Source organism: Sphaerodactylus townsendi, linkage group LG01, assembly GCF_021028975.2.
Source record: "Sphaerodactylus townsendi isolate TG3544 linkage group LG01, MPM_Stown_v2.3, whole genome shotgun sequence".
Lineage (NCBI taxonomy): Eukaryota > Metazoa > Chordata > Lepidosauria > Squamata > Sphaerodactylidae > Sphaerodactylus > Sphaerodactylus townsendi.
The window spans coordinates 106163757-106188436 of record NC_059425.1 but is presented as its reverse complement, the minus strand read 5'-3'; the positions used below and the strand labels follow the sequence as shown (position 1 = coordinate 106188436).

Genomic DNA, 24680 nt, shown 5'->3' with positions numbered 1-24680 from the left:
GGGATTTTAGGAGTGAAGCAACGCTTTGCACACACAAGTAATTTGTTTCAAACAATGCTATGCTGCATTGCAAAGGAAACAAAGCAAAGAGCCATTTTCGCGCTTTCCAGTGGTGCCCCTGCAGACAAAGAAAATCAGGAGGCTCTAATCCAAATGAACAATTTCATTGAACAATAAAAAAGAGCAGTTACCCAAACATACTGCCTTTAACAAGCTACCTATTTGCATTACGAAGTGACAAACTGAACAAGTTATACCTTGAGAGAAAGAGAGCAAGTTACTTAACATTTCTGCAAGGTTGATTCGGCTTTTCCACACACACACACAAATCTAAATGCATTCCAAGAACAAATTAAAAATTGAAATAAGAGCCATATTTACTTACTCTTTTGCTTGAAAAATTTGATTAAGGATTTGATCTTTGTATTGATAAACACCACCATTTCAGATAACCTTGTCTATATTCCTGTAGTTTGGATCCCATAGAAAGCAAGAATTTCAGGTGGAAAAACTAGTTTTAGGTGCCAACAGTTCTATGGAAGCCAACTGGCACGGCGAAGCTGCTTTCCACGAGCTCCAGCCACTTTAACTGCTTCCTTCTAAGCAACTTTGGGACATCCCGTAATGTCCTATCTCGCAAATTTAAAGCTGCATTAACAATCCAGCAAGACCTGATAGTTTCTATGTAAGAGCCACAGTACGGTTGACTTCCGCAGCAATGAATTGGCAACATGCAAAAAAAGGGTGGAGAGAGGAGAGCCAATCTTTGTACATGTTTGCATGAAAGCAAGATGGAGATTTCTGCTTCAGCGCTCCTTCATACATGACTCCTCCTGCCTCTCCTCCAGCAAATCAACAGTTCCCCTCTCTATTTCTTCTGCCACTCCAGGTTGCACTCCACAATTAAGATGAATAATTGTAAGAAATTTCCCCTGCCAATGCTTTAGCAGAATCTTCAGAATCTTTCACAGAACAGAAGAAGCAGTGGATGCTTTCATGCCCATGCTTTATATTTTCCCAGGCTAATTGTGAGGATATGGAATTTGAACTGCCTGGGACAGTGAGACTCTCAACTATTGTTTCCCAAACACGTCCCCGCCTCCCAGCCCCTCCTTCCCATTCCAAGTGCTGCTGTAACTCTCTGCAACAGACTACATACTGCAGTGAAGAGGTGCTGTCTTTTTGTGTGAATTTCACCTTATTTCCTACATCCTAGTTGGTTTCTAACATGCTTGTTTCTTGATATCATGTTGCCCTAAAGAAACCCCCATCAAATATGTCAACTACAAACTGATAACAAACAAGGCAGTTTGCATGCTCTGCCTTTCGTTCAGTCACTTGTTTGCTTTGTTCAGAGCAAATTTTAAAATGACATGACAAATGCTTAATAATTAATTAAGCAAGACCACTTGGCTTCACAGAAAATACATCCCCTTAGAAACGTAAAAAACCCTTCCTAGGGTAGTAAATGAAGAGCTTTTGAAATAAAACATTTATGCGATTTCTAGAAATGAGCATGTCTTTATCCCATTAGAAGCGATTTGCAATTTGCAGAGAAAAATGTTAAGCAGAGCTTCAATGCGCTCAGCGGGGCATGCCTGTAGCACAATGGTGAGGGCTCAAGAAGTCAGCCTGCCCTTTCAGAGAAAGCTTGGCAATGCTTTGCTTTATGTTAAAAAGAATTCTCTTTCCCCAAAGAAATACCAACAGCAGGGGCCAGTCAGCCAGTCTGCTCCAAATGAGGCCAACATGGGTTTGAACCTTTGGGGTAATGCACACAGAAGCAAATGCCCTTGAGAAACTGTTCAAGTCATAGCAAATGATCCAGTAATCACAGACTACAAGTACATAAACATTTTCTGCAGAAGAAATAGAAAACAGTCCTATTTGTCTGGTTCTGGTGGGTATTCCAGGCTGTGTGGCCGTGATCTGGTGGATCTTGTTCCTAACGCCTGCAGGGCATGAAAATGTGAATCACTCCCTGAACTGATAAGCCCCACCCACAATACAATACTATCAACCACATCTTTGCATAACAAGTTCCACCCAAACACTTACTGATTGGTTCCCCACCCTGGGACATGGACAGTATATACCCCACTAAACATTCCCTTCTCACTTACACAGTGTGTAACAGACTTCCCTCTGTGATACACCTCTGAAGATGCCAGCCACAGATGCATGTGAAACGTTAGGAACAAGATCCACCAAACCACGGCCACACAGCCCTGAAAACCCACCAGAACCAATTTAATCCGGCCGTGAAAGCCTTCGACAGTCCTATTTGTAATTTACATTATCATTAATTGTTCTGAAGGATATGACCAGGTTTAAGCCTTTGGCGTTTAAATCCACAATCCTTTTTATTTATCAGCAATAGAATAGCCCAAAGAGTACTGGTTCTCTTACTAGTAGTGGCCTTTTGAAAAGAACACTCCTCTAACTGTTCAATGACTGATTTTCATACAAGGTGTTTGCAGCATGGTAGAGGTGAATGTTCATCGCATCAAGATTTCTTGTACAGGTCTGTTTCCTGGAGCCCCACTTTCACTTTCCATTCTCTTAATCGCAGGCGAGACCACTTCTAGTATGATTTTAATTTCTGCTTCGCTGTCAGAGTGGGCAAGATTTGCCAGTGAGCACAGCTTTGCCTTGGACATCTTCCCTCTGCCCAACATGAGCTCCTCCCACTCCTGTCTGAAATGAAGTTTTAAAAGCCCTCCTGATCATCCAAGTGGGCAAAAGAAGAGTCGAGGAAGTGGGATGGAGCCAAACAGATGCCCTGCTTATGCTGTCCCTTGCAAAAGCCCTCTCTGTTGCTTCCCTCTTCCCTCCACCCTCATGCTGCTGGCTTCTTCCTGATTATCTAAGTGCACAGATTGAGAGATCAAAGATTTCCACCTCTGCAATAATCAGGAGGGCTTTTAAACTTTATTTCAGAGTGTATGTGTTTAGGGGAAGGAAGTGGGGGAGAATATCAGCTGAGATCTCTGTGCCTTTAAAGCTGTTGATGGACAGAGATAAAAGAACAGGAGAACTAGAGGCCCATGCAAGCAGCTGCACTGCATGATGTGGGCTGCCTCCATGCATGTAAACAGAGACATGAGAGCCCTTTGCAAGTCCAGTGCACAGAGAACAGCCCCGAGGTAAACGTTCCATGGGTAATGACCCTATATTTACAAATGGAAAAAAACCACATGCAATTTCAAATAGCAATCAATGACCTAAATTTAGCTCAGGGACTAGAGAGAACAGTATTATTGCAAAAGTTATATAACTTCACTAGCTGCTTCACTGGCATTCAAAATATAAAACATAAATTCTGAATATCTTACTAGCCCATCTTTTGAAAAAGGAAAGAAATAACACAAGCAAGGTTACACTACCACTAAAGAGTAAATAAAGTAATTTCAATCTGACATTCTGAGATTCTACCATCTTTTATGAAACAATTCAGCTGATTGTTTTGCATCATTTTGGTCCAACCTTAGCAGACACGAAATAGCAAATTCTGGGTACAAATTCGGCTTGGATATATCTGACTGCACACTCACACCCTGAAGTGCTTCTAAACTGCCAGAGTCTTTCTGACATTCCCTATCGTGGATCTTATGTAAAGTAGGACCCTACTTACACTCCAATGTATAACCAAGAGATTGTTGGGTTTATGTATAGAGTTATGCAACTGTTCGCCAGTTTAGAAGATTGTCAAGAAGATAGTAACTAAATTGTCAAGAAGATAGTAACTAAATTGCAGTGACTTCTTTAAAGTGTTTCAGGGCAATGAGGAAGGAGACTGAAGACAAAAAAGAAGAAGATAAAGAAAACACAATCAAATTATTTCAACAAAAAGAATTATATCTAATAAAGCATCTGAACTGTTTGTTTATATCCAGTTGTCTGCTGAATTCTGCTGGGTCTTAGTTCCTAGTTCCCTTAATTCTGCCCATCAAATCAGCCTTAAAGGCACAGATTCTCCCCCTCCCCTCTCCACACACACACAGATATACTCTTACTCTCTTTCTGCCACTGCCGCCTCAGCAGGCAAGAGACAGGCTTGTTTTAAAAGAAAGGCTGGTTTGAAATAAAGTTTTTTAAAGCCATCCTGATCACTGGGGAGGGTGGAAGCAGAGCAGTGGAGGTGGGGTGAAGCCCAAAAGAGAACCTGCTTGTACTATTCCTTGGAAAATCCCTCTCTGTTATTATTACATTGAGATATTGACATCTCGATATAAGCATTTAGAGAAACAGGAAGGAGCTGGCAACATGAAAGGGATGGGTGGTTGAGAAGCATGGAAGGCAGGATGAAGCTAGGTAGGATGGCTATGGGCAGAGGGAAGATGTCCAGGACAAAGCTGTGCTCACTGGTAAACCTGTCCTGCTCTGGCAGTGAAGCAAATTAAAGATGTGTTAGAAGTGATCTCGCTTGCCGCAGAGAGAATGGAAAATGAAAATGGGGCTGCAGAAAATAGGTACAACAAGCAACCTTGCTGCGCAGACATTTGCCTCCATTGCACAGCAAACAAGTTGTGCATAACTGAACTAAGTTTAAAGCACTATGAGGTAGAGAGAGAATGAATAGTCCTGTATGATTTATTCAGTGCTAATCAAAAAAGTACTAATTCCAAAATTAAAAGCTAATTCATAATTGTTGGATTTGGACTTACACTTTCTCAGTATTCCACACTTAATAAAACAGCATTCCAAAGTTCAGACACTGCTTAACCAAATGAACACACAGTACTAACACTATGCAACTTCCTAAAGTTTCAGAAGGCTACAGGTTTGCTACTAAAGGCAAATTCTGTTACTTTTTTTTTAGATAAACAAGATCTAATGAAGGGAAGTTAGCCTAACCTACACTTACTTCCTTTCATTAATCTTGAAATAAGCAACTATCAAATTAAAAAGTATGTAAAAGCCATCAAATTCTGCATATTAGTATCTGATCAACCTTTCTTACTGAGAGGTTTCAAGTGTTGTTCTACGAGGAGCAAAGATAAACAATGTATACATTATGAGGAATTCTGTCCCTTTTTCAAACCAGCCAAGGTATTTTTCTTGAGAACAAAAGTGAGTTCCCACCACAAAGGCGGTCCCAAGAGGCAATGAATTCAGCTGCCCCTCCCATCTCAAATCAGGTCACTCACAATGGTCTCTTTCAACCATGCAATCTCAGCCTTCATGCATCTTGATACTTCTCAAGCTACTAAGTGATAATAATTTAAAACAGAGAGCCTGAAAAAAATTAGCAGACTTTTTTCTTAACTGCTTTAAAGAAAAGACCTGTGTATGGCTTAATCTACAGGGGAAAGTATCCACCCAGTGGGGTTTTGCAAGGATTATTGAGTAGGAAACCACTTTACAGAAAATCACAGTAGTTCTCTTATTGTCCACATAGGAGATTAGAACTCTCTGGGAAGGAGACTAGGAGAATGATGAGTGGACAGGATATAGACACAACGCAGTACAAAGAACAGAGAGGAGGAAAATACAAGAGATTATTGAAGTAATCCTGCAAAACAAAAACCTTCACTATTATTTTTCCTATTTTCTATACAGTCTCGCTCCCTCACCATTTAGAAAGGACTATCATGATCACCATGAAAACCAGGCATATGTAGAGGAATTTGCAGGGCTCCAGGATGCCTGAACTGCTAATCCCATCAGCCCCTGCCAGCATGGCCAATTGGCCATGCTGACAGGGCTGATGGGAATTGTAGTTCCTGAACATCTGGAGAGCTGCAGGTTCCCTACCCCTGGGTTATACAAATATCTGTAAGGATCTCCTATTTTAGATAATTTCATGGCTTTAGGATAAGGCAGGACAAAACTGAACCACAGATGCCAAACACTAGGAGCTTTCCTAGCAAAATAACTTAAAACAGGCTGAAAAGCATTTACCATATAAGTCGACCCGAATATAAGCCGAGGCACCTAATTTTACCACAAAAAACTGGGAAAACTTATTGACTCATGTATAAGACTAGGGTGGGAAATGCAGTAGCTACTGGTAAATTTCAAAAATAAAAATAGATACCAATAAAAATGTTTTTGAATATTTATTTCAAAGAAAAACAGTATGGTATCAACAATAACTTTAAAAGTTCTGAAGTGGAATATACAACTCTCATAGGCAGTATCTCTTCAGAGTTTCATAGGGAAGATGCTCATCAAGATCCCCCTTTTAAAAAGTCCCTACAGGTTCTCCTTCAACACGGATAGCTTATCATTACACAGTGAAGATGCTTGCATGGTGATGGCAGCTGCTGCCCCAAAGCAAATCTTTTTTGCAGGTCTGCAAGTTCAGCCGTTCACTCGCATATAAGTCGAGGGGGCTTTTTTCAGCACAAAAAATATGCTGAAAAAGTAGACTTATACGCGAGTATATGAGGTAGCTGCTATGAATGTTTAATTTGCCACTACATTCAACACCTGTAAAGATGCACTTATTTAGTTCTCCCTGTCTCTTTTGAACAGTTCAAAATTTCAAACTTTTATGGTACACTGATGACTCTGGACAAGTTCACTTTTAATGGCTGAACTCTTTACAGTCTGATTCAGGATCAGGCCAACTACATCTGGAGAACATCCACTGGATTTTCAAAATGAATCCAACAAAAACTAGGACAACTCTTCATTGGCCCTGGGGTGAACTTATATAAAACAGTAACAAATATCTTAAACTCAAAGCTGGATTTCTGCTTTCCACTCCAGCTAAAAAATTTATAATATTCCTAAAGGGTTGCTCCACAAAGATTATGATGAAGTTTATTCTTGAACTTGGCATGACGGTTATGTCCTACTTAAAAAACCCAAAAAAAACCTCTGCCCAACACAGCCTTAAGTAACTCTGAAAGACTGATTAACACAGTTTTTCCACTCTGAAATATCAAGTATGGAGGCAGATTTCCATTGAAAGTAGAATATACCCTACATAGTTAAAACGAAGATTTCCATCTATCCCAGGTTGAACAGTTTCAGATTGTTCAGATTCCATTATGTCTATATTTAGTCCCTCCTTACAGAAAACTAGAGCTGAATATTATTGATATACTGGAGGTAACTGAAAAATGACACCATCACGGTACAGGCAGAGCAACAAGTTAAATCTGCATTTATTGCACAATGAAAGCATGCCTTGACCTCTTGTTCTATTGAATTATTTAAATTCACACTATGGTTACCATCTGCTCAGCATTCTGTTTGTTCATTTTCAAACAATGAGCTTAGTATTATTGACCTACCAGTGTTGTGAGGGCTTAAGTACTGAACAGGAAAAGAAAAAAATACATCATTCAAAAATAAAGGAAAAAAGGTGAGGAAGACTAGTTAAATAGAGAGACGGTCAACTAATGTGACATGAGTGTAATGTCATTAGGCCAGAACCCCCAAGTTAAGGCTTGCAACATACCAAGAGAGATCCTCTGGGGGAAAGGAGCTCAATTACATGCAGAATGCATGTAAATTATTTGTGGTAGAGGAGAGCCTACAATCACCAAATGGATACAGACAAAATGAGCAACCCCTGTGAAGTTATGGTGGTGCATCAAGTGACCTCCATGGAAAAGTTACGGTGTATTGAAACAGATGAACAGACAACCATACCTACAGTTGCTGGAGTGTGCTATAATTACTGTGAATATTTCAGTGCCTTCAGTTCCTTTAAACAAAACAATGCAAGGGAAGTATGTTTAGAAAATTATCCAAGTGAAAATAATTTCCACATAAATCTTTGACTCTGGTTGAATATAACATTTAAACTATCCCTTTTTTACATCACCAAATATTTCAGTAAAAATATTTGTTTGGGGGAAGCATAACATTAACATTTGCTGCTTTTTAAATTTGTTTACTAAACATGAGTCAAAATAAATATGCTAGATCAGATCATACTCCATATTCCATTAGCTTATACTCTGATCAAACTGATCTAAGGGCTTCATGAAAATAAACAAAATACATTCAAAAAACACATGTAAGGGTTGAGCTAAAATGCCCTAAAATCTTACTGAGGTATTCAGGCTTACAGATTTTAGAGCTTTGAGATTTCTATTTTCACATATGTGTGAAAAGCAGGTTAAGATTCAAAAGTTGGCATGTCAAGTTGGCAGTCTGACATCTGAGGAATCCACTTCAGAAATACCATGATAATTTGATGTTACCTTTTTGCCCCAGGATATTCTGGCACTCTTAAAAAAAATTATTCCAAACTATATAGAAGAATGAAAACTATCTAGCAATCTGTGTGTTTATCCTTCAAATCTGTATGTTTCTCCTTCAAAGTATAAACTCCTGCAATTTTCTTTTGAAAGCAAGTAATGATCTGTGACATAAGAAATCTCAGGAACTTGAAGAAGGGAAAGGTGAGGAAAACATCACAATAGAAAGCGGTTTAAAATAATTTATACAGATAATTTGTACAGATACATACATATCATTGTATGCAATGATCAACACCTGTAGCAATATCATGTCACCAGTTAGGAACATGGGAAACTGTATCATGTAGACATGACCTTAATTATCAAGAATATTCTAAACAAACACAGAAGACCTTTACAAGAACGCAGTGAGGCCATTTTGAAAAGGCCTATGCGTCCTCAGCGTTCCCCTTTTTTGGCGGGAAAACACGCAAACACAAGGGGGAAGGGAGGGGGCGACAAAACACTCACGAAAAGAAGATTTCCAAACAGAGACAAACGGATGGACAACAATTAAGGATCAGATGAAAATTCTCAGTCGATGGCTTGGAGCTAGCTCCAAGATCTGCTCTCCCTAATGAGGCAGGAACAATACTGGAACCAAGATGGATGTCCAAGCCTTCTTCAGGAAATGACATCAATTCAGTCCTGCCTCCCTGAAAATGAGTTGGGAATCACCCAATCAGGATGCCCAAGGTTGCCTCCAGGAGAAAGGGGGAATCTTAGAATAGCATTCTTGCTACAAAGCCCACCATGCCATTTCAATAATTCCAGGAAATCTCATCCTATAATATTGCACCATCTTTCTACTACATTTTAATCCCACTCTTTCTCCAAGGTGCTCAGAGCAGCTTATATAATTTTATGTCTCCCATTTTATCCTCACAACATTCTCAGAAAAGGGTAAGACAAAGAGAATACTGTCCCATGATCACCTAGAAAGCTTTATAGCAAAGAGGGATTCGAACCTATGTCAGACACTAACTATTCCAATGCAGAGGCTCTCATCTAACCAAAGCCAGCAATCCAATAGCTAGAAAATGTATAATGAAATATTCTAGAAACATCATTCTTTATCATACCAGAATGGCAAATTACATGAATTTACAGTCAAAACAATCAAAACAGATACAGCAGTATGTAGTGTTCTCAGAGCAAAAGGACTTTAAGAATATTCACAAGGAGGCAGTATATGGGTTACCTGTTATACCAATTTCAGAAATATAAAAAAGAACAGATGGTTGGGATTGGGAAAAGAAACATAATTAACAGTCTCCCAAAGAGCTTCAGAATCTGAAAGAAGGTAAAATGCTGCCATCTGCAGGCAACAGCATCAGCTTTCAACAGACTGCACTCCAATAAGAGCAGAACGTACCATATTATACCATCTTCACTACAGGAATCAGAAACCACTAACTTATGATCATTTGTACCTAAAAGCAGCAGCCAACACAGAAGCCTGCATTTTCTGCATAAACTAAATCTACAAAGCGTTCTTTAAAACGAAGACGCAATCCAGTCTCAATATCTCAGCTGTCTGTTACAGACTGTAAGAGCCCAATTCTACCAAGTTCTATTGATTTTTAATGGAAGAAATTTAAGCATGTGCTTGGCAAACCATTAGATTTTGCCTGGGTTGTGCCAAAATTAGGTTACTTATCTTATTTATCAAATATGATGGTATCTTGGAATTTCAAAATGTTTAAAATTAACTTTCTCCAGATTAGATCCATCTCCACTACAGCACAGCCCTCATTGACTCATAGCATCCTTCCAACCATATTCTGTATTTTTGTCACAACAAAGACAGTCACAATGACAACCATCTGCCACAACATGTATTTCACCATCATTTTTATGGTCCTGAATTATGTTCATTGTTTAAAATTGCATAAAGTACTGAACTTAGACTAACAAACAAGAAAGATATCATCACAGGGCTCAATGAAGGACTGTGCAGGTTCTCTCAATTGCGTGGTATCAGGTGAGGAAGGGCTGGTAGCTGATTCTGCTGCCTGAACTTCCTCACAAGCAGCCCACTGACTGAACAGTGTGGTCAGCTTTAGCAATACAAATAACATGTTACTGTGGATCTTAAGAGGAAGGGGAGAAAGAAAAGGGTGATGAAATGAAGATCTGTGTTGGGATGAGCACCTTAAAAAAACCTGGAATTTTTCAGATCCAGACATTTGAAAATAGGTAGTTGAAAAATATCAGTATTCCCCATAATCCACATTCCAAATACTGGTTTGGTATTCAGATAATCCCCTCCCCTCCCTAGATGTCAATATTATTCAGCTCCATTATTCCCTATGGGGATATTTCTGGACAGCAGAAGGGTCTATTTTTTGAGTAAATGACATAGAATTGCAGCAGAGCTGCTGGTGCCTGTCAATTAAATCACCACCAAGTTTTAAGTGAATTAGACCTTTTGGGTCCCTGAACAAGGTGCCCCCAAGCAATATCCCATTGTTGCCTCTGGGTGGGAACTCCATGCTTTCTTCAGGACAAAGACTAGTCAAAGGCACAAGAGCAAGCAAAGCAACTCTCTCAAGTTTTCTCTCTCTCTCAAAGAATTCTCTCAAGTAGACAATCAACAAGCCCAAAGAACCAATACAGAACCAGGGAATCCAAGCAGAAACACGGGGCAATGTGGCAAGCCTAACACAACCAGTGTACAACCCCAGAATCCAATCCTATGTTGAGCAGAGGCTCCTCCAAGTCAAATTGAACAAGATTTGTTGCATGCTCCACAAATGTAAAATCAGAGAATCAAAGCAACACATAATCCAAGAATCCAATGAAACATGACACCGGAGAATCTACTGCAAACCACAAACCCAACCCAAACCCACTTGAACAAAGAATCCAGTGTTGCAAGACCAACAAAACCAATTACAAAGGACAGAATCAAAGTCAAACCAACATGGCATGCTGATACCAAGCCCTGGGAAAAAAGAGATAAATAGTAAAATTAAAGAAATGGCCTTGGGAGCATTAAAATGCTGAATTCTGAAATTCACAGTTTCTCCTGAACACATTTGGGATTTTTCAGGACCAATTTCCTAGTATCCTGAAAAATTCAAGATACCATCCAGAAACCCAAATATATCCAGAAACAATCAGGGTTTATATATATATATATTCAGACCAAATATATTCGAATGCACGTTTGCAGAGTGGTGTTAGTTTTTAAGATAGCGTTCCCAGTCATGGAAATATATTAGCATACACAACTACAATTGGCTAGCTTTATTATTACATTTATTTAAATTCTGTAACTATGGTGCAGGCAGATGTCACGTATGCAGGCGTGGGCAGGCAGCTCCAGGTCCAGAGCACAGGAATCCAAGCAGGCAGGCAGACTGGGAGCTATAGCGAGAACAGGAAGATCCAGGAGGTCGTGCACTCATTGCACCCAGGCAGAACCAAGCTCAAGGCAGAGCTCATATGGAGAGGCATGATTTCTGCAGCAGAGATCCTGAGAGGAGTTAGTCTTCCTCTGATGCAGGCTCAGCTTTTGTACCATACCTGGCAGAGAAACGAGCGCACTTCCTTTGTAGCTGCTGTCTCTGTCTCCACCTCCTTTGCACAGCTGACTCATCACAGGGAGGACTGTGCAGGTCTCTCAGCTGTGTGGTATCAAGTGAGGAAGGGCTGGTGGCTGACTCTGCTGCCTGAACTTCCTCACAAGCAGCCCACTCTGACTGAACAGTCTGAGTGCCTGGCGTTGGCAGGTTCTGTATCTGAGTCCTCTAAGTCCTCAGAGTTCAGGTAACTGCCCACAGGCTGGCCCATGACACCCACATAAAGAGCAAAAGGAAAACAGATGGGTCATATTAGGGATTTACACATCTTCCACCACTGTTTTTTACTCCCGGAAGACACAATTGCTCTTTCATTTATCTTTCTCTCATAATGAATTTGCCTCAGTGCATTCATAGATGTCTCCCATATGGTTAAGATGCATGCATGAATTAATATGCAATTAATAAAATGGTCTGATCATCTGCTTTTGCACAAAGAGGCAGCTGGTCCACATATCAAATGCTAATTAGACAAATGAAGATCAACCACTTTTGTTCAGCAATGAACTGATAGCCTACTGTAACCAATCCTCTTAGATCATCTGAAAGGGTGTCAATGAGAGCAAAAATGAGAGAGCAGAAGAGTGAATTCCCACAAAAAGGAACTATTGCACTAATGGATTAATGGATCATTGAAGTGATGGAAAGATCCTGATGCGCTCTTGTTTCTAGCAGAGAATTCGTGAACCACTACAGAACAATCTTTCGTTTGGGGTAAGGATTAAAAGAAAACTGAGGTTTCTTGCAATGAAAAAGTAAGTGACTATTTGCTGAATGTGTGCGGTGTTGAAATTCTTACTACTTTTTATTTCCTCACTAGAAATGCTATTGAGAAAAAAAGCTTCAGTGGTGCTTTCTAAACATTTCTAAGGATCTCTGTGCTTTTTACGCATGTTTCAAAACAGACACACAAACTGTCATTGTCACCAGAAGGAAAAATTACTTCACCAAACTAACAGGCCAATCCTACAAGGAATCCTACCCTTCCAAATCTATTGAAATTAATGGGTTTAGAAGGAAATAACTCTGTTTAGGATTGCACTGACATAGAGTTGCCAGGTAGTGGGAGTCTGGGGGATGCCAAGGACAGGGAGGAACATAAGAACAAGCCAGCTGGATCAGACCAAAGTCCATCTAGTCCAGCTCTCTGCTACTCGCAGTGGCCCACCAAGGTGCCTTTGGGAGCTCACTGGTGCCTTTGGGAGCTCACTGCTACTCGCAGTGGCCCACCAGGTGCCTTTGGGAGCTTTGGGAGGAGATGACTGCCAAAAACATTGCAATGTTACTTTTGGGATAAACCCAGAAGTGATGTCACACCTCACTAGGAATTACTCAAAACTCAATGGTGAAACCACAAGAGTTTTCAGCAATTCGTAACGAGGGCTGATATTGCTTCTAGTTTCTTTCCTGGATGTGAGCTGATAGTCATCTTTTTTGGTTGTTGTTACGGTCGTCCCTCCCACATCGCAACATTCCACATCATGGTTTTGACTGACCGTGGATGGAAAGTTGCTGCACAATTCAACCCCAGAGCTGCACTTCCCTTGAGACCCGGGGCAGGGAAAAGGCCAAGGAGGTCCCAGGCTGACGATGAGTCGATGGAGGCAAGCAAGATGGGCCCAGTGCTGCAGAGCAGTAGCACGGGCAAAGATCATGGGGAAGGAAGAGCCTGGCCACCAGGACAGGGCTTGGGCTGGAAGCGTGGGAAAGGATTGGGGCGGGTCAATTTTTTGCATGTGTTTTTCTAGATCATGGGGGTGGGGGGCGCATTCCTAACCCCCACAATCTATAAGGGACAACTGTGTTTTTCTCCTGCTGCCGCTTCAAGCAACAGCAGAAAAAGAGAGGAGAAGGATTCCTACTACCATCAGGAGATTAACAACTCCAACAATATACCCTGTAGAGAGTATTAAGATTGCCAATAGCTCTTTGGCAAGCAATTTTGTAAGATAATAAAAGACAATTCAGACATTGCACAATTTGTGGTAAAACCAAGGATAACCTCCCAACAGGGGGTGGGGACTTTAAACAGTAAAAAATCTCTTGGAATCAGGGAATGAAAAGACAGTGAGAGAATCAACAAGAATACAGATATGGCAGCCAGATGGACTTTAACAGAATGGCTAGACAATTCTCTTTTAAGCATAACAGACGATCATGTAACAGGCAAGTGTCAGGAGATAAATCTTCAGACTGAGTCCACTGCACAAAATGGGCCAACTTTGTTGTGTAAAACCTGCTTATGGAAAGTTTGCACAATGCTATTAAAATATTTGCAACCTTATTTAGACCTTGACCTATGACTGGATTAGCCATGCTGTTAAGTGTAGGGAGCGACCCTAACACAATGCAATTTGAGAGCATCTCTTAATCAAGGCCAGTGACTTCCTCTAGCCCAGAAGAAACATGGGAACGTAGATGATTATACAGATTATCGAGATAAAAATCCACTGGCATCAGGGAGATTAAACACATTACAATTAGTACATTTTCTAAAATCCATAATTTCCAATTGTCCAGGACTTCCTGGCCCTATTTACCTGGGAGGAATCAGCACAGGTGCAGCAAAACAAAGCAGTGCAGGCTGAGACGTGTCAGCAGGAGAGAACGAGCTGGCCACCTCGTTGCAGGGTGGGGAGCAGCCAGCAGTATCAGACTGACCTGCTGAGAAGGCGAAACTGGGCTCAGCGACTCGTTCCTGGAACTGAGGCTGCTGAGGGGCGGGGAGGCCTGCAGAAGAAAGGACACCCTGGGAGGGCCAGACCACAGAAGCTGACCAAGGAGGGAGGGAACCAACAGGCTAGCAAAAGTCTGGACAGCATGGCAGCCAGCAGACAGAAAGAGTATGGGTGCAATGAGAGCCCCAGAAGGGCAGGTCGAAGCTCCTCCCCCCAGGGCAGAACTGTCAGGCAGGCAGGCAGCCAGCAGTTTCACTTACACAGGGGATGGAGAGCATCAGGAGTGGACTTCATAGGAAGAAGCACTTGCGGCTAGAAGGAGGGACAGGAGTGAAAACAAGGCTGGGACAGACTGTTAAGACCTCAGGGTGTGTAGACGATTTTTCCAGCAGTTGCATTACACACAAATAGATCACCCAGGAGTATGCAAAGCAGGAACAGCACACAGACACACAGTCAACAGCTCAGAAGTTCCTTTATTGCACTTCGCCAGGCAACAAGTGTTTCAAGGCACTTTTCTTTGATTTCTCTTTACTATATATATACACATAACATTCACCTATCAGGTGCAGGTGTCTTATCACAGTTTGCCCACGGCACAGATGGTTGCACATGGCCCTAATATTGCACACAGCACGTGTTCAAGGTTAGACATAACTGTCATGTAGATTTTGCTCATCTACTCAGACACTTTCACAGCACCTGACACAGACAGTGGGAGGACCCAGTGCCAGGGTGAGTTCGACCCTGGCTCAGGCAGGAGAGAGCCAATGGGGAAGAGGGCAAGCCTTAAAAATGGAGTCAGAATCGGAGGTCGAGGAGGAGGTGGCTGGGAGTTTCCAGAAAGGTCAGGGAATGTTCCAGTCAGGATGAGAAAGGAGTCTTGCTCATCCTTTCCTGACCCTTTGAGGCCAGTGATGACTTGCAAAAGCTAGAAGGCCAGGAAGGGGCAGCCATTGCAAAAGAGGCAGAGCCAGCTGGTGGAGCACCCACGCCAATACAGGTGCTCAGGAGCAGCAGCAGCAGAAGGCCATTGCTTTCACATCCTGCATGTGAGCTCCCAAAGGCATCTGGTGGGCCACTGCGAGTAGCAGAATGCTGGACTAGATGGACTCTGGTCTGATCCAGCAGGCTAGTTCTTATGTTCTTATGTTCTTAATACACATTCTAGTGTTTTGTGTTTAAGCATACATCATTTCCAGAAGTCAATTCTTTTCAATTCCACAAGTTTCACCTGTAAGACATGTGGATAAATTGCGGATTTCATATACTCACAGCAGAACCCAGATGTGCGAGGATAACACACAAGCATTCTGATCAATGCACACAAGAAGAATTTGCACCTCCACATGCATTTGCAATACCTACAGATTCCTACAGCCATGAAACAGCCATTTGCAACTTGATGTAAAGTGCAACATCAGCCTAACAGAACACAATCTATAAGTTCCATGCAAAAATATTCTCCCTAAATTTGAGTAATTTCTTAATTTTATAATGAGCTAGCAGAATACCCAGAACTGCAAGTACAATCATAAGTGAACAGCATGACTGACAACCTGGGGGGAAATGTCCTGCCTCAATAATAGAGGCTTAATGGAATTTTATTTACCAAGAGATGTGAGATTCGTTTACACGCCACGAAAAGCTGCACCTGCCCATTTCCACACATTAAGCCTCTACAGGGAGGGGAAGGACATTTTTTTTCTCCAGGCTGCCATTAACCCTACAAGCGAAAGTCACCACACATGGGAGCGTGCATGCATCAGCATATACATATACTCAGCAGGTTCTTACAGCAGGTTTTAGTTGGGACACCATCTTCCTGTCCAAGTCACATCAAAAGAAAGGAAGGAAATGTTCTCCTGCTGCCCACCGTCACAACCAACAAGGTCATTCTTTAATTCTCACAAGCCCTTCTGTACCCTCTGAAGAACACAACACTTGAAAAGATTCATGGTTTAAATGCCCAAATATTCATTCTGTTAAATCATGCAACTGTTTAATTTGACTTCTATTAAACTGAATTCATTTTTCATGCAAATTATTTTCGTCCAGTACTGAAGAAGCATTAACAGATAATACTAGTTTATATTTCCAACTGAACTATCCACCACATGCATTTTAACGCATCAAACTTTTGCACTGATCCTACTTTTTTGTTTTTCCATCTTAAAGACCAATAAAACAATGCTTTGTAGAAACAGATACTGAGGTATCATGTCAGAGAAATAATACGAAAATGAATAATAATGAAAAATTAAAAACAAAATGTTTCTTTGCAAGTGAGAAAAGTTTGTCTTTGTTAACTCACCCATGAAAACATACTGAAGCAATCATGCTAATATAGGTATACAAATGAGTGATCAGCTCTAGAACAATCTAATGTAAGAATTATGAAGTACTTTAACCTTTTATTATTATTTATTATGAAGCACTTAACCCTAAGGAATTAATAGCTCCTGAATAAGAAATAGCTAAACGTTTTAAAGGCATACAGACAGTTATGGCATAAATCAATGCTGAACAGGCATTTCTCACCCTATGTATGCTTAGGAGTTTTAATCCTGTTCCTTGTACTTTGTTACTGGCTGGCTGCCAACAGTCAGTCTAGGTTGCTGGGTTTGTATGTCACTGTGGACGTGCAAGCTATGACAGAAAGGATATCACTGGATCATTTAACTTGCCTGCCTCTTCCCTTTTTGATCTGCACGCTCAACAGAACTATGAGTGATTGTTTTCATAGCTGTCTATATAGAATATATCTCAAAGACATATATCTGTGCACTTTGCAACTAATTACCTTACGTATTCAGACGATTATAACTGAAATGGAACATTTTTAACAAACTAGTCTGTCAGTATGAAGTTTTATATTTGCAATAAAGGTAATTCTAGCTGACAGAAAATATTCAGTCATAACATACACAGCCAAAATGAACTGTTGCTTGAGTGACCATATACCAAACGGTTGCATTGCTGTGAGAGTCTGGAATCTTCACAAACATTCTCACTGTCAATGTTGTCTGTAAGGAGCCACCCTGCAGTGGGAGCTTTCCTGGGTAGCTCAGTTCCACACAGTGTTTTCAGACTGCCATGCAGCTCTAAGGAACGCTTAGAGGGAGCATTGCTCACTGTGTAAGAAAAGTTACATAAATATTGATGAATGATGCAAATGATTAAATGAAATTAAATAAGCGATTAAGAGGGATTATGCCCTTTGAACAGAAAGAGAACCAGCATGGGAGGAGGGGAATGTAGCAAGGAGGACCAGGAAGATCAATGAGATAAATTTCCTAGTCCTCTTTGCATTCAGGAGGTGAGAATCTAGCATTGCAGAAGGAAGATAACAGAACTGGCATGGAGAGAGAAACAAGGTCTTGCTTGGAAGAGGCAGAACCTAAATGATGGACAAAGGCTGGGCCCTGATGCACTTGGTAAAGGATACAAAAGACAATCAGTAGTACCATTGCTATATTCCAGGGAAAATGGAAATTTACATGTTTTACTGAAAGAACCAACATTTTTTATATTGGAATTCAGTCAAGAAAGTTTATTCATCTTATTAAGCAATCAGAGAATAAGTGTTATATGAGTCCCTTTCTTTTTTCTAAGGCACTTGGTGTTTTGACTAGGAAAGGAGAAGGAGATCTAGCCTAGAACGAATTCCACTCAAACTTTTGGCAAGTTGATGATGCTATATCCCTTAGCCCAGGTGTCTGCAACCTGTGGCTCTCCAGATGTTCATGGACTACAATTCCCATCAGCCCCTGCCAGCATGGCCAATTGGCCATGCTGGCAGGGGCTGATGGAATTTGTAGTCCATGAACATCTGGAGAGCCACAGGTTGCAGACTTCTGCCTTAGCGTATCTCAGTGATGGCAAACCTATGGCACAGGTGCCAGAGGTGGCACTTGGAGCACTCTCTGTGGGCACACACACACAGAGTTCATCATGTGGGGTGCGGAAAATCACACACACACCCCACACACACATCTAGGCTGGCCTGGGCCACTGAGCATGACGTGTACGCACTGTGGTGAGCATGGAGGACTCGGCTGGCGGGTATGGTGCCTGTGCTCCAGGTGGCTGCTGCCCGAGGGGGGTGGGGCGCAGAGGAGGCAGAGATGCTAGAGAGGCACAGAGCGGTGTGTGTGAGACTTGCTGGAGACTAGAGCAGGCTGGTCCCTGCTCGAGCGGGTGGGGCGAAGGAAGAGGGAGCCAACTGTTTTTTTCTAAACTAAAACTTTAATATTCAGGTTAAACTGCCGGATTGGCACTTTGCGATAAATAAGTGGGGTTCGGGTTGCAATTTGGGCACTCGGTCACAAAAAGGTTCGCCATCACTGGCCTATCTGTATGGAACATTATTGGAAGCCAAGGCAATTATTGTTTTAACAGATTTTTGCTTTACATACAGACTCCCTCATAGGAATATTAAAGCCCTGATCTCCATTGAGATCACGGCAATCTTTCTAGCCTTCTCTGACAAGCTAGCTGATTCCTTGGATTTTGTGCTTGATTGCAGCTAGGATTGCAATTCTGTGCTAGGAAATTCATGGGGACATTGGGGATGGAGCTTGGAGAGGGAAGAGAGAGGCATAATGCTACAAGGTCCTTCCTCCAAAGCAGCTCCTTTCTTCAAGGGAACTGATCACTATTGTCTGGAGATCAGTTGTAATTCCAGAAGCTCTCCAGGGTCCAGCTGGCGGATGGCAATTCTAATTGCAACTGAACCCTTTTCTACATTTCCAATGATCAATAAAGGGACACCTACCAAGTTTGTTTCCTCTCTAATACTCTGCATGCAAGCACAATGTGTACATAATCACCCCGTCTTAGTCTCTGTACAAGCTGCTGATTTTTAAATGCCTTTTTAAAACCTTATCCTCACATGCACTGAGAAAATGTGGCAATAGAGAATGCAGAGCTGGCAGCTAGGCAAAACAGCAGATGCACAGGGACTGGTAAAAGCCCTGGGGTCAAGAGGTACAGTCTCCCCAGCAATTAATTGAGTAGCACTGCCTTAAGTCTATATTGACCTATTCTGTCTCTTTTCGCTTTGATTTGCACCTGCTACTGAGCACAATTAGTAAAGCAGCTCATCTGTGTTTTCGCTTAGGGTCATTGGTAGAAGTTTCATTTCATTTCCTACTACTAGGAACAAATCTCCGTAAAAGTTCAAGATTCCCTTTTGAAAAACATGAGGTGGTAGCATGGGGCTTACAGAAAGAGAAAACATGTCTGATATTGTTGTGAGCCTTAGAAATAAAGTCAAATGCAACGTATAAAGAAAGATCACCCTTCAAATAAGCACATACTTGGCACTAAAACTGGTCTGAGATCTTAGCTTCACTTCTCACATACTTCTTCATTAAGACAACATTAACCAACTAAGGGCAATAACTTTTCTCAAAAGGGATATCTTTTACTGGCTTCCATAGTGACAACTAATTGCAGCTCCTTTTTAGATGGGAGTTTTCAGAAAGTATGGAAGCATGCTAAAAATGACTTTCCCCTGATAATATACTGAACTAATGGTTCGCTTTTTAAAACAAACATATTCAGTCATAAGGAAGTGTAATCCACCTAGGACACAAACATAAATATTTTTTCATGAATACTTTTTCTTCCCTCACGAATTTTCCTGAGCCATCCCAAGATTTACCAGGTGCCCCACTCAAACAAAATGATTAAGGGAGAAGCAAAATTGTAATTATAGGTTAAGCTATTTGGCTTGGATCCCACTTAGCAAAGCCACTAACAGGAGGATTTCTGTCAGCAGAGAAAAACTTTCTCACCTCCCATCTCTGCTGAACACCGAAAGGCTCCCACCCCCAAATGCTACTCCAGGGAATAAGGGAATCCCCCAAAACAACATAAAGGGAGTAATGAGAGGTCTGTCGCGGGTGAGGTTAACTTGCAAAAATACTCCATCAGCGAAAATCCTCCATTGAACCCAATTCTTTGAGTTAGTGGCAAAATTTAGTATTCTTAATACAGGAGACAGAAGAATAACTTTATGAAACAAATAAATCTCTTAACTTTGTAAAAAAAAATTCACAGTCTCTCATTTTAATGTTAATCAAAAACTTCCAATGTTAAATAAACCTTAAGTCATAGCAGTATGTGCCATCTAATTCTTAAAATATGAATACAATAATACATTATATTTATCTAAAATAAGCTGTAAAAGAATATGTAGTTATTCATACAAAAGGAGAGGTTATAAACAAGGCAGCTGAAAACAGAAATTATTAGTAACGCACAAGAACCATCCTTACTTGGCCACAGGATACTGTCATCTTTGATCAGCAGTGTGTTCTCATGGTGCTCATGGACTTTAGTGTGACTGCTGGAATAGAGTTGAATAAGCTCTTCTTCATCATCATTGAGGCTGGGCTGCCAATTATTTCTGTGCAGGCAGCAATCTACTGGATCTGAAGGTAGGCACTGCATATAGGCAATCATTTTAAGACGAAGATTCAAGCAATAAATAATCTTGATATTTGAACAAGAAACTTACAGATGAAAGGGGCAGATTAGAGATCTTGCTGTTCTAACTAGGCTACAACAAATGCAATTGTATGAGCTATTTGGCAACTGATGTTACTATCCCTATGCACAGATCTGACTTTGTCAAACAGACAAAGTGATGCAGATTGGTGCTGAATTAATTGCAACCCAGAAGAATCCAGTAGCAGCCCTAGAACATCTAAGACAGATTTGAAACTTCTTTATGCTCCAGCTGAACTCTGATGCTTCTCTTAAGCTTTATCCCAGATTATTTGTAATTCTCTGAACAGGTACTACAGTCACTCACACAGATGGCCATATCTTAAAAGCTTATTTAAAGTGGCATACTTTGTGAAAGACAGAGCATCAAAAGCAGGGGGGGGAGCATGCCACATGTCCTTAACCCCCCCCCCCCCAGCCAAAGAACCTCACACAAATGTTAAGAAAGAAAAATAAAATAAATCAGTCACATGTGAACTAGAGCAAAATTACTGAAACAAGAGAATAAATTTTTAAAAATCCCTTACTTGCTGAACAGAGACCCCCCCCCCAAAAAAACCTCTGACCTGTCTATTGACAAGTAAGCATGAATTAAATCTACAGCATGTTATAAGTGATGAATAAAAAACAGGCAAACCCTTAGAAACCTCCTTGAGGGAAACATTATCACAATTAAAAGATGACAACAGAGATGCAGGGTGGTTCAGTGTGCTGACTGTGCTTAAAGTATAAAAGCCAGAATCATAAGACAACCCCAGAGTCCCAAAACTCAACTCACAGTGAATTGTCACCTCTTCTAAATATAATGGGACAGTGGAAGAAGAGAACCATGGATAGCCAAATCAGTTGGATTTGAATATAAAAATATTGTTGTATTAACTATGGTTGCGTTGTAAGCAAAACAACCCTGTTCAGCTTCATTTATATTTGCCTCGACCTGTGCATAATCAAAATTGTCCCTGGTTGTCCCTTAATACATTTTAATAATCTTTCCTTATTCACCATACAGTAGCTACAATTGTTTACAGATTAATTTCTTCCAGTAGTTTATGCTGATCTTGGATACTGGCAATTCAAATTTGATTTCACCTTCTACTAGAAGTCTTACAATCTGATTCTAAGCAATACAAAGGTGTTACCATAAGCAGGCAGTCTCTACTTTGGCTGGGGGAATTAGCTGGAGAGGGTAACTGGGATCGATAATCCATATATAACAGGACAGTCCTGGGTAAAAACTCTCAAACAAACAGGCATTTGTAAAATAGAAGGAAAGAGGGGTATTAAAGAAGTAAGTAATAAAACCAAAAAATATATCTCAAGCAATGAGCACACACACACAAAGCACACAAGAGCTGAATAAGGGAAAAGGGGTTAAGATGGATAAGATTTCTACAGCATGCTACCAGTCTTCAAGGGATGTTGAGGGAAAGCAGCACTGAAGAGGAATATGACCAGCATCTCCAGGAGCAAAAGGAAAAACCCTCATGCAAATCCAATACACACACACACACACAATCAATGGTCAAAGGAGCAATATTCATACCCCAAAATAAGTCCTGAAGTAGTATAAGATGGCAGAAAGCCAAGACAAACAATTGATAGCTTTTCTGGGTTTCCAACAAGAAGGTTGGACAGGCTTGATGAGCCAACAAGACCCAAAAGAATGCCTGGTTCATTGCTGGAATGGGTGAAGATAAGGTAAGTAAGGTTCTGCTTGAAGTGCCTCTGTGATTCTATCATTACTAAAAAAGAGACAGCCTTTAGTCTAAGTCAGGAAATGACAGAAGTTCAAGGAGACATTAAGTCTTGGCAGAAAATAAGGGCTGAAGGGAAAAAACACAGTATCTATTATATTTTCTACTAGTTTCAGGGCTTAGAGCAGAATTAATACAGCAGAGGTGTAATACTGATTTTATGATTTTATTCAATTATTATGATAAGCATCTGTTTATCACAATCATATTTTTCTCTTAGTTTGTAGAATTAATTTTAACTGCTATTTTGACTCAATGTCCTTTTTTCTATTCTGTTTATGCATACCTATTAAAATTTAAAAAATAATGGTTTTCAGTTTTTGACATGCAAGCAAATGCCAGGAAGTCATGTGATATCAGAGTCATGTAACGGAAGGAGGCAGAGTTATGGCCCCACTGTTATCAAGACCAGGACTGGGTTCAGCTGATCAAGAGAGTCGGGATCAGGAATCATAAATATGATGGGTATATAACAGTAAGGAAAAGCCAAAGACCAGATCCAGAAAAGAATCCTTTCCAGCTACTGAGAATCTTCACCTCACCATTCCTTTGTTCTCTCTCAGATAGAAAGAGAGGGAGGAGGGAGGACTTGCTCTGTAAATATATGCTCAAGCTGCAGGTCATTCAAAAAAGTTATTCTGTAGAGGACTTGCAGCCGAGCAGGACACTCTTGAAGGTATCCAAGGATTGAGACCCGCTGTTCTAAAGTATTATGTAAATTGCAAAATAATATTACCAGTTTTTAAAACAGCTTAATCTGTATGCTTTTAAAGGTGACTTGATTGTTTTACTGCAAGTTGTTTTATGGAACTTGTAAGGTGTCTTTGGAGTTTTAGAGTATGGGTATAAATGTTTTAAGTAGTAATGTTGGGACTGAATCTCACTAGACTTCCTGTAAGCAGTCAGACACTCCTCCCATTAAGGATACCATGAAGGCATGGGGGCCAAAGAGAGTAAAACATTGTTCCCCACAGAATTAATACTTCTCAGAGAGTTTTGGGATCCATCTTGTTTGTCAAACTTGGTTAGGAAGGAGGTTGACTGCTGAACTTTTCCCCTGATCCTAAGGTATTCCTGGTTGGACTATGGGGCTAGCTAATGTTCATAGTGTCACCCTAAGGCAGTGGTGGCGAACCTTTGGCATTCCATGCTGGCAGGGGCTGATGGGAATTGTAGTCAATAACATCTGGAGTGCCAAAGGTTCGCCACCATGGCCCTAAGGTGATTTAATTGGAAGGGGCCATCTAGTGCAATCCCCTGCTCAATGAAGAATCAGCCTAAATAAATAAATAATATGTAGTGGGTGGGAATTCGGAGGTCACTGACATCTGGGTGAGAGATTTCTTGCGCTCTTCATTTCTATCAAATTTAAGCTGTGATCCTTTTGGGGGTTGTTAGGGACAATTTGAATTATGAAAAACAGAGATCACATATTCTAGACCCAAGAGATAAAATGGGTTATAACTAAAAATAAGCATTCTTCCAAGGTGCTTGCTGATGTTGAAACAAAAGCTATTACTACTACATAATATCAGAAGTTTAAATCAATTGCAGCTGTTGAAGCATCTAAAAAAAACATGGGACCAGAGCTGTGCTGCCAAAAATAAATAAAAAGAAATGCGTCTAATCTACAGGAACAATGGAATGACAAAACTGCTAAGGCTGGTACGTCCTAGCACTATGACAGCAAAACATTCTTTACATCTGTGAAATGCAGCTAAATTTACAGCTGGCTTTAAGAAGCAATTCTGATACAGTTGGGACAAGATTACCAGTGTAAGCCTGCTAATTCAAACAAATGACTCTCCTGGATTAATAAGGTAACCAACAAAAAGCAACAACCCCATTTCCATGATCCCTTTGTTGATTTAAAGCTCTCTTTTAACAATTATCAGGCACAATCTTATTACTTTTCTAACTTAACTCTTGTTTATGTGCTGT

The 24680-nt window shown here is 40.7% G+C and overlaps 1 protein-coding gene and 1 long non-coding RNA gene across 6 annotated transcripts in view; both read right to left on the bottom strand.

Moving 5' to 3' along the window:
- The window catches only part of NHSL1 (NHS like 1), a 176644-nt gene that overhangs the window by 60150 nt on the left and 91814 nt on the right, over positions 1–24680 (bottom strand). Inside the window, exon 1 of one of the 5 annotated variants that reach the window (XM_048489681.1) lies at positions 386–542. The exons of the other annotated variants lie outside the window; for them this stretch is intronic. Coding sequence (XP_048345638.1) covers positions 386–443 — 58 coding nt within the window. The 5' untranslated portion in view covers positions 444–542. Of the gene's footprint in view, positions 1–385; positions 543–24680 lie in introns of those variants that run through there. 5 annotated transcript variants of the gene reach the window in all.
- Positions 11052–14929, bottom strand: LOC125429003. The gene is made up of 3 exons (XR_007243928.1): positions 14916–14929; positions 12916–12925; positions 11052–11151 (listed from the first exon to the last, which is right to left on the bottom strand). It is a non-coding gene; the product is annotated as an uncharacterized LOC125429003 (long non-coding RNA).